This window comes from Pipistrellus kuhlii, unplaced genomic scaffold, assembly GCF_014108245.1.
Source record: "Pipistrellus kuhlii isolate mPipKuh1 unplaced genomic scaffold, mPipKuh1.p scaffold_m20_p_18, whole genome shotgun sequence".
NCBI lineage: Eukaryota > Metazoa > Chordata > Mammalia > Chiroptera > Vespertilionidae > Pipistrellus > Pipistrellus kuhlii.
The window spans coordinates 26,539,795-26,554,268 of record NW_023425493.1 but is presented as its reverse complement, the minus strand read 5'-3'; the positions used below and the strand labels follow the sequence as shown (position 1 = coordinate 26,554,268).

At 44.1% G+C, this 14,474-nt stretch overlaps 1 protein-coding gene across 1 annotated transcript; it reads right to left on the bottom strand.

Moving 5' to 3' along the window:
- Positions 1–356: 356 nt before the first annotated feature.
- LOC118721190 (14-3-3 protein theta-like) lies at positions 357–1,861 on the bottom strand. The gene has a single exon (XM_036441892.2). It carries the CDS (start codon positions 1,751–1,753, stop codon positions 1,019–1,021), a length of 735 nt encoding a protein of 244 aa, XP_036297785.1. The 5' UTR covers positions 1,754–1,861; the 3' UTR covers positions 357–1,018.
- Positions 1,862–14,474: the final 12,613 nt, after the last annotated feature.

The window sequence follows — 14,474 nt, the reverse complement described above, 5'->3', positions numbered from 1 at the left end:
TCTAAAAGGAGGTCAGGGAGTAACCACAACTGCTCTATACAGCTAAAATAGATTTCCGTACCGAGGTTCTGCTAGTAAGAGCTTGACGATTATAGAGCTGTAATCTTTTCAATTTCTTTATATATATATATATATATATATATATATATATATATATATGTATTTTAAAATATATTTTTATTGATTTCAGAAAGGAAGGGAGAGGGGGAGAGAATCGTTGATCGGCTGCCTCCTGCAGGCCCCACACTGGGAATTGAGCCCGAAACCTGGGCATGTGCCCTTGACCAGAATGGAACTCAGAGCCTTTCAGTTCGCAGGCTGACACTCGATTCACTGAGCCAAACCGGCTAGAGTTCTTTTTTTTTGTAAGTGAGTTTTTATTAGGAAAGGAAGTTGTCAACTGAAACAGCAGCAAATGAAGAATGACTAAGGAAACCCCCTGTTGCAACAAAGACTTCCACCATGTGTGACACAGGAGGCATTTCAACTGGTGACCAGCAGCCCAGAATGCCAAATACCTTCCCATTCCATCTAGTACATCCAGATTCCTGCCAAAAAGGAACACATTAAGAACATGGAAACTTGCTCACCGAAAGGAATCCGGTAAGGGAGGGAATGTAGAAATTAAGAAGTTATGTAAAACCCTCTTTCAATTGTAATCAACTCCATTTTGAGATCTTCACAGTAATACAAAACACAGTCACTTGCAGAACTGGTTCTGATTCCTTAAATACCAAATACATTTTTAGTCCTCTATGTAAGCGTTTGGAAGTTATTTGTGTTTATGTGAAATGGAGCCATTCATACTTTTCTACAGCAGTAACCGCACACCGAGAAGGCCAAGACAAACGCAGATCAAGGAACGGAATTTTCCCACAGCCGCAGTGTGAAAAGTCTACACACCGTTGAGTCCATACACACGAATGGCTTCCGTTGCTCTAGGAAACCCACATGGAGCCAGGGATGGAGATGTGCACAAAGGCTTCTGGAGGGAGGGAGGATGGCACTCGGTCTGCGGTTAGTTTTTGGCTCCTTCAGCCGCATCACCTTCTTCTCCTGCACTGTTTGGTGTCCATAGTATGAGGTTGTCTCTAAGCAACTGCAAGATGAGGATGCTGTCCTTGTGCGGGTCTTTCAGCTTATGGAGTTCTGCAACCGCTTCACCAAAAGCCGTCTTGGCCAGTGCGCAGGCAAGCTGGGCGTCATTAAGGATCTCATAGTAAAAGATAGAGAAGTTACGAGCCAGCCCCAGGTGAATGGGGTGTGTGGGCTGCAACTCTCTCTTGCTTATGTCCATAGCCTCTCGGTAAGCTCCTTGGGTATGATCTATCATCTGTTTCCGGTCATCCCCAGGTGCAACTTCGGCCAGGTACCGGAAGTAATCTCCCTTCATTTTCAGATAGAAGACCTTACTCTCCGGATTCGTCGCGTGGGCTAGTAAATACTGATCCAGCAATTCCAGGACCGTGGTGCAGATGCCCCTCAGCTCGGACTCCACCGTCTCCCGGAAGTCCTTGGTCACTCGCAGCTGCTGGTCGGAGGCGTCGGTCTTCCGCTCGATGCTGGAGATGACCCTCCAGGCGGCCCTGCGGCTCGAGACCACGCGCCTGTAGGCCACCCAGAGCAGGCCGCGCTCCTCCTCCGCCAGCTCGGCGCCCTGCTCCGTCGCGGCCTTCATGAAGGTGGCCATGTCCTCGTAGCGCTGGGCCTGCTTGGCCAGCTTCGCCTTCTGGATCAGCTCCGTCCTCGACATGGGGACAGGGAGGAGAGCGAGGGCGATCACCGGCCGGGATTGGAGGCGTGCAGCTCTGCTGCAAGGAGCGCTCAGACAGTGCACCCGCCACCTGGCCGCCCGCGCCCCTTGGTCTGTCCCTGCAGCGCCGCCCCGCTCGCGCCCCGCCCACACCCGCCCACTTTAACTTCCCTCAGTCCATGCTCCCTGCGGGCCGAGAGGCTCAGGCCGAGGCCTCTTATTTTTCTCTTTTTAGTGGAATCAGGTAAGTTAGTGGGAAATGTGATGAAGGGAGGAAGTTACTTTCGGTACCAGTGCAAACGACTTAAAAAAAATTTTTTTTTAATCCCTGGCCTGTTTAGCTCAGTGGATAAAGCGTTGACCTGCGGACAGAAGGGTCCCAGGTTCGATTCGGACCACGGGCACATGTGGGAGGCGGGAAGGGGGAGGATGCTACAGGGGATGTGCAGGAGGCAGCCGATCAATGGTTCTCATTGATGTTTCTCTCTCAATCCTGGTCTCCTAGCCTCTCTGAAGTCAATAAAGAAATATATATAAATTTTTTTTTCTAAACATCAATTCCTTAGTGATTTGTAAGTTTTAAAATTGACAGAATTAGGATTTATAAGCATAATGTGTTTACATGAGTAATATTCATAGCAGCTCCACATAAACCCTCCTAATATACCTTCCTAAAGTCCAGATTTGAAACATCTTATACCATGTTTACACCATACAGATTCTTGGTTGCCCATATTGTTCATGCTGAATACAGTTGTGCTAGGATATAGTACAAACATTCATATTACCCCCTACCCTTTCCCTACCTATTACCTACAATCTGCTAGAAGGGCAAGCTTTGTTTTCTAAGCATTGTGAACGGAAGCGAACAGATCTAAGAAGTAAAACTGGAACAAAAAATTAAAGGTGTAAAGAACTTCCCACCTGCCAGGACTTTGGGGAGGATCGGGAGCTGAAAATCATAATTTTCTATTTTTTGTTTTCATGCAGAAATGAAGTTCTCCTTTATCTCACTCAAAGCAATTGGTCTGGAGAAGACGAGTTTTTGGGTTATAATTTTTGGGACTAAGGTGAATGTTCTGGACAACCTCTAGGCTAACGCAGCGGTTCTCACCAGGGGCCAGTTTGCTCCCGGGGCCATTGAGTGATACCGGGAGACTTCTTTGTTTACCACAGCGAGGGCTGGGGGCGCCACTGCCCTAGTGGGGAGAGGGCAGGGATGCTGCTGAACACCCAGCAATGACAGCCCCCACAAAAAAGACTTAGTGGCCGCAAATGTGAATAGTGTGAAATTGAAAAATCTTAGGTAAATAGACTGTTCTTTAATTTTTGACAGGCTTACTGTGGCCTGATGTCAGATAGTGTTTAACATTTTTATTAAAGAAGTACAAGCACTAGAGGGCAGTAGATGAAACTGATGTTGCTTTCCTCCGGAGGTCTTAGAAGTCAAAAAGGAGCTTGTGTTTTAGCTGAGTGGCTGGAGGAGACCCTTAAGAAACCATGTAAGTAATTCTAGATCAAAAGACAGTTTTAATGACTACTGTTTCTGAAGTCGGTAAAAGCAGAATTGTTTTCCCCCCCCTCTTTTTATAATGATGCCTCTTGAACTTTTGCCAGGGAACGGGGAGAATTCACGCTAGATTTTCACTCAGAGAAACACTAGCCTCATCACCGTTAGCGTCATTTGCTCCGTGAAGCAGGTGACGGAGCGTCACTGTTCCTAGGGCGTGTGGATCACTGTGATGCTGGAGGCTGTGTCTGCAACAGGCAGCTTAGGTCAGAGGCCGCTGGACGTCAGATTGTGATTCAGCTCTTTGATTCCCTGATAGTAACCAGTTTGTTGTACGAAGGTATTCCTATTAGCTAACTATGCAAGAACTCAGTACAGTTTCCTGTTTTCTCCCAAGGATCAAGGATCAGTCCATTTTTTTAAAAAAATGAAACTTTTTTTTTTTTTAGAATGCAAGATCCAGGAGTTGACCTAGGGCTATTTTAATAAAATTGAGCCCTAGTCCCCCAAACCGGATAAACCATTGCTAAACGCACATGAACCCTATACAACGCTTTTCATTTGTTATTAAATATTTAAGGTGTACAACACGGAATAAAGAATGAATATCCATGAACCTGCCAGTCAGCTTAAAAAAAATCCAGTTGAAGCCCTCTGTGTATCCTTGTCTCTGCCTCCCACCCTGCCATCCTGCTTGGGGAAATGAGTTTGATGTCTCATATTCCTACATATTTCCTCACACTTGTATTACATGTGTTAGTTAAGTACATGTAGCAACATATAACTGTTGTATGTCTGCGTTGCTGCAAGTATTGTAGCTCCAGTTAATGACATTTACTTACCCTCCTCCTATTGTAGATATTTAGGCTGTTTTCAATTACTTGTTAATACAAATCATGATGTTACGTAGGTTCTCATATATAGCTGTCTTTGTGCATGTGTAAGAGTCCTCTGTAGCAGGAATCAGCAATCTATGCTGGTTAAAATGCTTTCCACGAGTTTTTGTATGACCTAAGTGCTAAGAATAGTTTTTACATTGTTGAATGGTTTTTTAAAATCAAAAGAAGGCTAATATTTTGTGACATGTGAAAATTATATGAAAATTAAAGTTTTAGTATCCATAGATAAAATTTTATTGAAACAGTCACACTTGTCCTAGCCAGTTTGGCTCAGTGGATAGAGCGTTGGCTTGTGGACCCAAGGGTCCCCGGTTTGATTCTGATCAGGGGGACAAACCTTGGTTGCAGGCTCCTTCCCAGCCTGGGCCCTGGCCCGGGCTTGTGCAGGAGGCAGCCAATTGACGGTCATTGATATTTCTCTCTTCTTTCCCTCTCTTCCACTCACCCTAAAAGTCAATGGGAAAATATCCTAAGGCAAGGATTAACAAAGAAACAAATAAAAAGAAACAGTCACACTCATTTAAAAAAGATATTGTCTACTAGAGGCCCGGTGCACGAAAATTTGTGCACTGAGGGTGGGGGTGTCCCTCAGCCAGCCTGAGCCCTCTTGCAGTCTGGGAGTCCTTGGGGGCTCTCTAAGCGGGCCTAAGCCATCAGTCGGACATCCTTAGTGCTGCTGCAGAGGTGGGAGGGGCTCCCGCAGCCTCTGCGCTCACCTGCTGTGAGCCCAGCTTCTGGCTGAGTGGCACTGTCATGTGGGAGTGCACTGACCACCAGGAGGCAGCTCCTGCACTGAGCATCTGTGCCCTGGTGGTCAGTGCATGTCATAACAACCAGTTGTTCTGTTGTTTGGTCAATTTGCATATTAGCCTTTTATTATATAGGACTGCTGTTTTCAGGCCTAGTGAGTAGCTGCAACAGAGATTGGATGGCCTGCAAAAACTGAAGTATTTAATATCTTACCCTTTACCAAAAATGTCTGCTGATTCCTGCTCTTGTGTTTACATGTAAGAATAGAATTGCTAGGTTGCACAGGTTTGAGGCGCACAATTCTACAACAGTGTCTGTACACCATAGTGCATGCTCACCACCCCACGTCAAGTCTCTGTTATCCCCCCTTTACCCTCCTCCTCCTCCACCCTCCCCTACAATCACCACACAATTGTCCACTCCATGAGTTCTTTTCTTTTACTTTATCCCTCACACCCTCACTCCCACCCTACTGACAACTGTCAGCCTGCCCTCTATGAGTCTGTCTCTATTTTGCTTGTTAGTTCATTTTATTTATTAGATTCCACCTATGAACAATAAAATCATATGCTACTTCTCTTTCTCTGACTGGCTTATTTCACTCAGCATAGTCCATCTATGCTGTCAGAAAAGGTAAGATTTTCTTCTGTGTGTTTTTTTGTTTTGTTATCTCACCTGAGGATATTTTTCCCATTGTTTTTCAAGGAGGGAGAGAGAAGGGGAGAGAGAGAGGGAGAGGGAGAGGGAGAGGGAGAGAGAGATAGAGAGAGACTGGTTGCTGTTGCACAAGGGGTGAGGGGCCAGGGAGAGAACCTGCAACCTTGATACTTGCCCTTGACTGGGATTGCATGGTCTCTAACCACTGAGTGCACCGGCCAGGGTGGATTTCCTTCTATTTTTTTATGGCCAAGTAGTATTTTATTGTGTAAATGTACCACAGCTTTTTTTTTTTTTTTTTTTTTTTTTTTTAATAACTTTATTATGCTGTCAATGAGCTTGGGCTCAAGTGGCATAAACTACTTATATTAATCACTTATTTTACAAAAATTAAAGCTATAAAGATAAATTTTCTGCAAAATGCATATAGGACTTACCAATGTGTAGTAAAAGCATGCTTTGGGAGAAAAAAATGCTTTTGGGAATATCTACTGCTCCAACTATTTTCCTAAAGTTGCCAATAGAGTTGACTGTATATAAGATTTTTAAAAAATTACTTTATCGAGGTGAAATTCACATGAAAAGATTTTTATATTCAAATTCTGGAAAGCTATATAGTTTGATTTGGAAAGGATGGATAGGGCTGTGCACCCTTATTTTTTTGTACTCCCAAACCTGAAGAGTGCCTTACTGTTTTTTTGTTGTTGTTTTTAAATATATTTATTGATTTTGTACAGGGAGAGAGAGAGAGAGAGATTTAGAAACATCGATGAGAGAGTCATCGATCAGCTGCCTCTTGCACACCCCCTACTGGGGATATGCCCGCAACCAAGGTACATGCCCTTGACCGGAATCCAACCCGGGACCCTTCAGTCCCCAAGCCGACGCTCTATCCATTGAGCCAAACCGGTTTCGGCAAGAGTGCCTTACTGTTAATTCTAGTGCTCAGGGACTGACTTTTATTCTTTTTTTTTTTTTTTTTTTAATATATTTTATTGATTTTGTACAGAGAGGAAGGGAGAGAGCTAGAAACATCGATGAGAGAGAGTCATTGATCAGTTGCCTCTTGCATACCCCCCACTGGGGATATGCCTGCAACCAAGGTACATGCCCTTGACCGGAATCGAACCCGGGTCCCTTCAGTCCCCAAGCCGACGCTCTATCCATTGAGCTAAACCGGTCCCGGCTGACTTTTATTCTTTTTAAATTATTATTTATTTATTTATTTTAAAATATATTTTATTAATTTTTTTACAGAGAGGACCTTTTAGTTCACAGGCTGACGCTCTATCCACTGAGCCAAACCAGTTTTATTTTTAAAACTAATTCTTTTTTTATTTTATTCTTAAAATTAATGCTGGTTTCTATGGCTGCAAACTTTTCTCCAGCAGCTGAATACAGATTTCTGAACACTTTCACATTTCTTCTTTCTTTGTCATTTTATTTTTTATTTTTATTTTTATTTTTATTTTTATTTTTTTTCCTTTGTCATTTTAAAAGAGCCTGCTTGCTTCCTCTCTTTGTCCCTGTGTAGACCCAAGTCCAGACTAGAATATGCCAGACAAGACAACGGCACATGCGGTTTCTCTTTGTGAAGAATTCGGTGGACAAATGGCACAGGGTTCACTGTTCTCGCTGGCTGAGCGTTGAACTTCCACTTTAGGGAACAAGCGGAGCAGTGTGGCCGCCTGAAAGGCTTCTTTGACACAACAGCCCGGAGGCCCTTGTACCACGTTGTCTGGTATGCGATGCCCTTCGGAGACCAGCCCTCCAGATTCCCACACACCCAGCTCCCCCAGAGCTTAAAGAGTTAGCTTTCTCTCTCCCATTATCCTTGGTGTCCTAAGTGGCATCCGTGAAAAGGGGTTTGTTTTTGTTGATCTTCTGCCTTTGGGTGTCAGTCAGCGATTTACCCAACCTTACTCGGTGGGAACTCTGGTGTCTGCGCAGTAGGACGGAGCAGTGGTTCAGCACTCGGTTCCTTTCTGAACTGGGAGCTCACTCAGCGCTGCAGCCGAAGGGAGGAGTGGGGTGGAGGAAATAAGGCAAATCGGAAGCTGATGATTTAAATCATTACACATTTCTCCGTTTTCTTGAGGGCTGATCTGGAGAGGTTTCCGTGTATGCTGGGGGATAACTTTTTAGCGGAACAAGGTATTGAAAGTTCCTGGATTTGCAGCAGCGAAGTGGACTCACGTGTGACTGAGAGCTCTTCAGGGAAGACAATCATCTGCGGCCTGTTGGTTTGTCTGGAAGGCCAGGGGCCCCCACTCCCTCTTTATCGGTGGCTTTCATTAAGCACTAACAGAGCTCCCGTTATGTGTCTAGCCCTGAGAGAGGATGTGGCTGGTGCTCCCAAACTTCGAGGAGCTCAGTGTCAGAGGCCCATAGACTGTGGGAGACCCTGAGAGGCCAGCTCTCTACCCTGGTCCTGCAAGGAGCTTGGAGGCCCAGGACGGTGACTTGCTCAAGATGATACCGATAGTGGCAGACTCTCACCTGCAGGCTAGATCTCTCCACCCCCAGTTCGGTATTTTTTCACTTGACTGTTGTCCAAAGTGCCTTGTCATTGTTAGAGAACAAATCGAGGCAATGCACGATTGAGTAGAAGTTGAGTAATCAATTGCCATTTCAGGTGGGAAGGTTTTTATTGTTAACCGGAGTTATCTGGAACTGGGACAGACTTTGAAGAATGGGTATGGTGTGAACATTATACAAGAACCAGAAACATTCAGTGTTTGTTCTGTGTTGTGGGGGAACATACATGAACAAACTCATAGTCTTCAGTCCAAGTGTGAGGCCCTTAAATGTGCTCTCTGCTGGACCATGTGTGCCCAGGAAGTTCCCTTGGTAAATATCAAAACAAAAGCCAGGCAGGGGTTGGGCCCTAGCTGGTTTGGCTCAGTGGATAGAGCTTTGGCCTGCAGGCGGAAGGGTCCCAGGTTCAATTCCGGCCAAGGGCACATGCCCGGGTTGTGGGCTCAATCCCCAGTAGGGGGTGTGCAGGAGGCAGCCGATCAATGATTCTCTCTTATCATTGATGTTTCTATCTTTATCCATCTCTCTTCCTCTCTGGAATTCATAAAAATAAATAAATAAATAAAAAGCCAGGCAGGGGTTGGGAGGTTGAGGGGTGGAAAGGGAAGTGGAGTCCAAGTGACTCACGGATTTCTGAGTAGGCTTTGAAAGGTCATCACACATGTGAGGATGAGTCTAGATGTAGAGCTTTGGGCCTATAACAGGGAGGGCTCTTGTGGGGTCTTGATGTAAAGAACTCGAGTCTCACCGAAACCAGTTTGGCTCAGTGGATAGAGCGTCAGTCTGCAGACTGAAAGGTCCCAGGTTCGATTCTGGTCAAGGGCATGTACCTTGGTTGCGGGCACTTCCCCAATAGGGGGTGTGCAGGAGGCAGCTGGTCAATGTTTCTCTCTCATTGATGTTTCTAGCTCTCTATCCCTCTCCCTTCCTCTCTGTAAAATATCAATAAAATATATTTTAAACAAAGAACTCAAGTCTCCCCATGCCTCTTGGCTGCTAGGTGTTAGCTCTTGGCCTTAATATTTCATCTCTTCTCACCCTCTATGCTTTTACGTTTCCTTTCCCTGTTTAGAGGACTGATGAAAGCAAAAGTAACAACCTAACCATCTGCCTCTTGAATAAGAGATTGATTGCTTTCAGTAGAAAGGGTGCTTGTTCCAACAGAGGGTGTGCATCATCGAGGAAAGCCTGTGGCAGGGCATGTACTGTGGTCACAGCTCTACAGTCAAGTTTGGGAGTGGGGTCCCCAAAGAGCAGGCAGCAAGTGCGAGTGAGACACCAGAGAGAGCACTGGCAACAGAAAACTCAGTGCATATGCAGTATAGCTGGAGTGTAGAGCAGAGGGCCAGGTGCTGAGGTATGTAGTGAGGAGAGGAGAAAAGGGAGGATGAGGCTAAAGAATCCAGAGGGCTCTGTAAACCACGTTAAAGGAAGTAGACATCAACTCAAGGGCAATAGGTAGCAGGCCTATCAGATGTAAGGTTTAGATCACTCTGATTGCAGTGCGGGATGGATTCTGGGGGAGGGAGGATGAGAAACAGCGGAGTTGTGAGACTCGTCACAGGACTGTGGCAGTAGCTGAAGAGAAAAGGTGGATGGCCTGAACCTGCAGAGGCAGGACCATGAGTCACAATGTTGGCGCTCAGGGTAAACCCCTCAAAATGGAATGCTGTAGCCAAAACCGGTTTGGCTCAGTGGATAGAGCGTCGGCCTGCAGACTGAAAGGTCCCGGGTTTGATTCCGGTCAAGGGCATGTACGTTGGTTGCGGGCACATCCCCGGTAGGGGGTGTGCAAGAGGCAGCTGGTCGATGTTTCTCTCTCATCGATGTTTCTAGCTATCTATCCCCCTCTCTTCCTCTCTGTAAAAAAATCAATAAAAAAATTAAAAATATATATATTAAAAATTGAATGCTGTAATTCAAGACATGGCTCGCAAACAGTGTGAACTGGCGATGTGCCCTCCAATAGCTTTCAATTTAAGTAAATATTCCTGATAGCCAGGTGTTATTCTTTCTCTTCCTCCTCCTCCTCTTTCTCTTCCTCTTCCTTCTTTTGTTAATCCTCACAGGAGGATATTTTTTCCATTGATTTTTATTTTTATTTTATATTAAAGATATTTTATTGATTTCAGAGAGGGAGAGATAGAAACATCAATGATAAGGGAGAATGATTGATCGACTGCCTCCTGCATGCCTCACACTGGGGATCGAGCCTGCAACCCAAACCTTGACCTCCTGGTTCATAAGTTGAAACTCAACCACTCCATTGATTTTAGAGAGAGTGGAAAGAAGGGAGGGAGAGGGAGAAGGAGAAGAAGAGGGAGAGGGGAGGAAGAGGGAGAGGGAGAGGGAGAGGTGGAGGAGGAGTGAGAGGAGGAGGAGGAGGGGGAAGGAGAGGGGGAGGGGGAGGAGGAGGGGGAGGGGAAGAGGGAGAGGGAGAGGGAGAGGGAGAGGGAGAGAGAGAGAATTGCATGGCCAGGGATCAAATCTGAAACCCTTTGGTGGGTGCCTGGGCCCATGTGCTAACCACTGGGGAGGGCACCAGGCGTTATTCTTTGTAAATAATTATATAAAGAGCCATCTTCCCTCTGTAGGTTTTTGTCAAAGCACAGTCGGTCTCTGGCAGTTAGTCTAGGCAGGAGAGGGCGGAGGAGGGGATCAGATTCAGGAGATATTTAGGAAGTAGGATGGACAAAGAAAACTTTTTAAAAATTTATGATTTTATTGATTTTTATTTTGAGAGAGAGAGAGAGAGAGAGAGAGAGAGAGAGAGAGAGAGAGAGAGAAAGAGAAACAATCATAGATTGGCTGCCTCTTCATGCACCGGAGGACCTGGGATCTAGCCCACAACCTGGGCATGTGCCTGACGGGGAATTGAACCGGTGACCTTTCAGTGCATGGGACGACGCTCAACCAACTGAGCCACCCTGGCCAGGGCAAGGAAAACTTTTGAGAGAAAAAAATTTTAAGAGTAATACTTGTCATGATAAAGTTCAAACAGCACTAAAAATATACAATGAAAAGTATGTCTCATTAGCCAGATTCAAACACTTCTAATATTTCCTGTGTGTTCTTCTAGATTTTTTTTTGTAAATTTAAGTTTAAATTTTAATTATTTTACTAAAATAAGTATTAACATATTTAATACTTTTATTTTTATAAAATGGGAACACACTCTACACCCTGCTCTTCCCTTTCACTTAACATTATATTTGGCAGTCTTGCTACACCTACTTTATTCTTTTTAATGATAGCTTAATAGTCCATTAAATGAATGTGTTATAATAATTTATTTAAATTGGTTTCCAAACTGATGGACATTGGGGCTATTTCCAATTTTTGGTACTTGAATTAGATTTTAAATAAGAGAAGAAACATGAATTAATTAAGAAAGAATTCTTAGTGGTAAAAAACAAAGAGGTTTATACATAAACAGGGACCCCTAATATATTTGTAATCAAGGAACTACTTACCCTTGACTTGCCTAAGTCTTAGGGTGAATGTATTTGTGAGGGTGAAAGTGGGAGGGTAATGGGTGTTTATACAGACCATTAAGTCCATGTGTAGAATTGGGATGTGACTTAAGAATGGGGTGTTTCTGAGAGATGCAAATCAAAACAACAATGCGGTACCATCTCACACCTGTCAGAATGGCCAACATCAACAAATCAACAAACGAGAAGTGTTGGCGAGGTTGCGGAGAAAAAGGAACCCTCGTGTACTGCTGGTGGGAATGCAGACTGGTGCAGTCACTGTGGAGAACAGTGTGGAGTTTCCTCAAAAAACTGAAAATGGAACTCCCATTTGACCCAGTAATCCCACTCCTAGGAATATATCCCAAGAAACTAGAAATACCAATCAGAAAGGATATATGCACCCCTATATTCATAGCAGCACAATCTACAATAGCTAGAATTTGGAAACAGCCTAGGTGCCCGTCAGCAGATGATTGGATCCAAAAAATAAGGTACATCTACACAATGGAATACTATGCTGCCATAAAAAAGAAGGAATTCTCATCATTTGCAGCAACCTGGAGGGAATTGGAGAACTTCATGCTGAGTGAAATAAGCCAGTCAATGAAAGAGAAACACCACATGACCTCACTCATTTATGGATAATAAAGAACATTATAAACTGATGAACCAAAAGACAGATATAGAGACAGTAAAGCAACAGGCAGACTGTCAAAGTACAGCAGGTAGGGTAGGGAGATCTGGGGGAGATAATAGATCAACCGAAGGACTTGTATACATGCATATAAATACAACCAATGGACACAAAACTCTTGGGAGGGAGGGTATGTATGGGAGGGGGGGGCAATGTTAAAATATGTACACAGATAATAATTTAATTTAAAAAAAAGTAAAAAAAAAAAAAAAAAAAAAAAAGAATGGGGTATTTCTGGCGAAACCAGTTTGGCTCAGTGGATAGAGCATCGGTCTGTGGACTGAAAGGTCCCAGGTTCGATTCTGGTCAAGGGCATGTACCTTGTTTGCGAGCACATCCCCAGTAGTGGGTGTGCAAGAGGCAGGTGATCGATGATTCTCTCTCATCAATGTTTCTAATTCTTTATCCCTCTGTCTTCCTCTCTATAAAAAACCAATAAAATGTATTAAAAAAAAAAAAAAAAGAATGGGGTGTTTCTAACAGGAATGGACTGAAGCTGGGCATACGACCTCTTCATCAATTAAAGGTATTTCTGGGGATGATGCTGCCACAGCGGCGAACACTGGGGATACTCCGTGCAGTAGAAATGCCTTCTAGCCCGTCCATGGTTGCCACCCCGTTGTGTCCTCAATCTACTTGCTGTCTATGCCATATTCAGAAACATGGAGAATTGTAAAAGCCAGAACATAGGCGTAATGGCTTCAATAGAAAGTTGTGGCAGGCAGGAATGAGAAATGGGCCATTTGGGTAAGGCTACCACCCACCAGTTCCTTTTTTTCCTTAAAGCACACTTTGTCCTCTCCCGTGGATGTTGAAAGAGTTAGTTTCAAATGCAGCCATTTGCCAGTGGCATGATCTTGGGGTAGTCTCAACAGTTTCAGTTCCCCCATCAGTGAAACAGGCATAATCACTCCTGGTTGGTGGACGTGTCAAGTAGATTATAGTGTTTTATTACTTTGATGTCACTGCTGGGCATTGCTTTGGTCTTTTCCTTATTAACAGATAGATTTACTGAATCGTATTTGAACTTGATGTAAAAAAAAAAAAAAAAAAGAGAATTTGTAATCATTTCCTTTGTAAACAGCACATTTCTTGTTTGATAATAAGAATTTTGCTTCCTTTTGTCCTCTTGCTTTTTTGAGGCCATACTTGGTTGTCAGTCTACTCAGCCTTCTCCATTCCACAGGCCGATCTGTGACCAGAAGCAGATTCTACAACTTTGAGAACAAAGATTAAACAGTGTGCCAAGAGCACTAGATTTGGGATGAAAACCAACCCCCCCCCCCCCCCCCCCCCCCCGTAGAGTGAAGAATTACCTTCACCCAGAGAGAGATTTGGCCTTGCCCTCAGCTGCTGGAGGTGGTCTCTAGGCCCCGAAAATGTTTGGCCATTGGACAATGGAACAGTGTGATTTATGCCATATCGGTTCCGACCTCCACTGGAACTTGAGGCTGTATGGGACCCTGAACTTGGGACTGGTGTCTGAAGCGAGGACAGCCTTGTGGGGGACTGTGCCCTTGACCGGTAAGGTTTGGCCTAACTCTGCTAGTTGGAGTCAGACATCACTGCATTTCTCAAAACCCGAATTTGGATTAAGATCTTGGCGCTTTCTAGCTTGGTTGCTTCTCTCAGCTTCAATTTTTTATCCTTAATTTGGGGGTCATTGTTAAGATAAAAAGACAAATAACGTGTGTGTAAAAACTATTACTAGCAAATAGGAATATGCTATTTAAAAACTGTAATGGGCCATCAAAATATATTACTATTATTACAACAGAACTAATTGGTAGGCGGAGGTGTGAGTAGGTTAGGTAATCATATTTAATCACTCATTACACAAAAATTACTGAGTTTGTATTATGTACTGAGTGCTGAGGAGATAATAGTGAACAAGTCAAGACCTGGCCCCGTGGGGCTTATATTTTACCTAGGGAGAGAGAGAATAAGAAGACAACCGAGTCAAAAAATTAGACTGGTAATGGTTGTGAGGGAGCCGAATAGAGTGATGTGGTCGGAAGCAATTCAATGGAAGGGGAACTCCTTAAGACAAAGGGATCAGTAAAGAGCTCTCAGAGGAGCTGACATTTGAGTAAACGTTTTTTTTTTGTTTTTGTTTATTTTAAAATATATTTTATTGATTTTTTACAGAGAGGAGGAGAGAGAAATAGAGAGCTAGAAATGTCGATGAGAGAGAAAC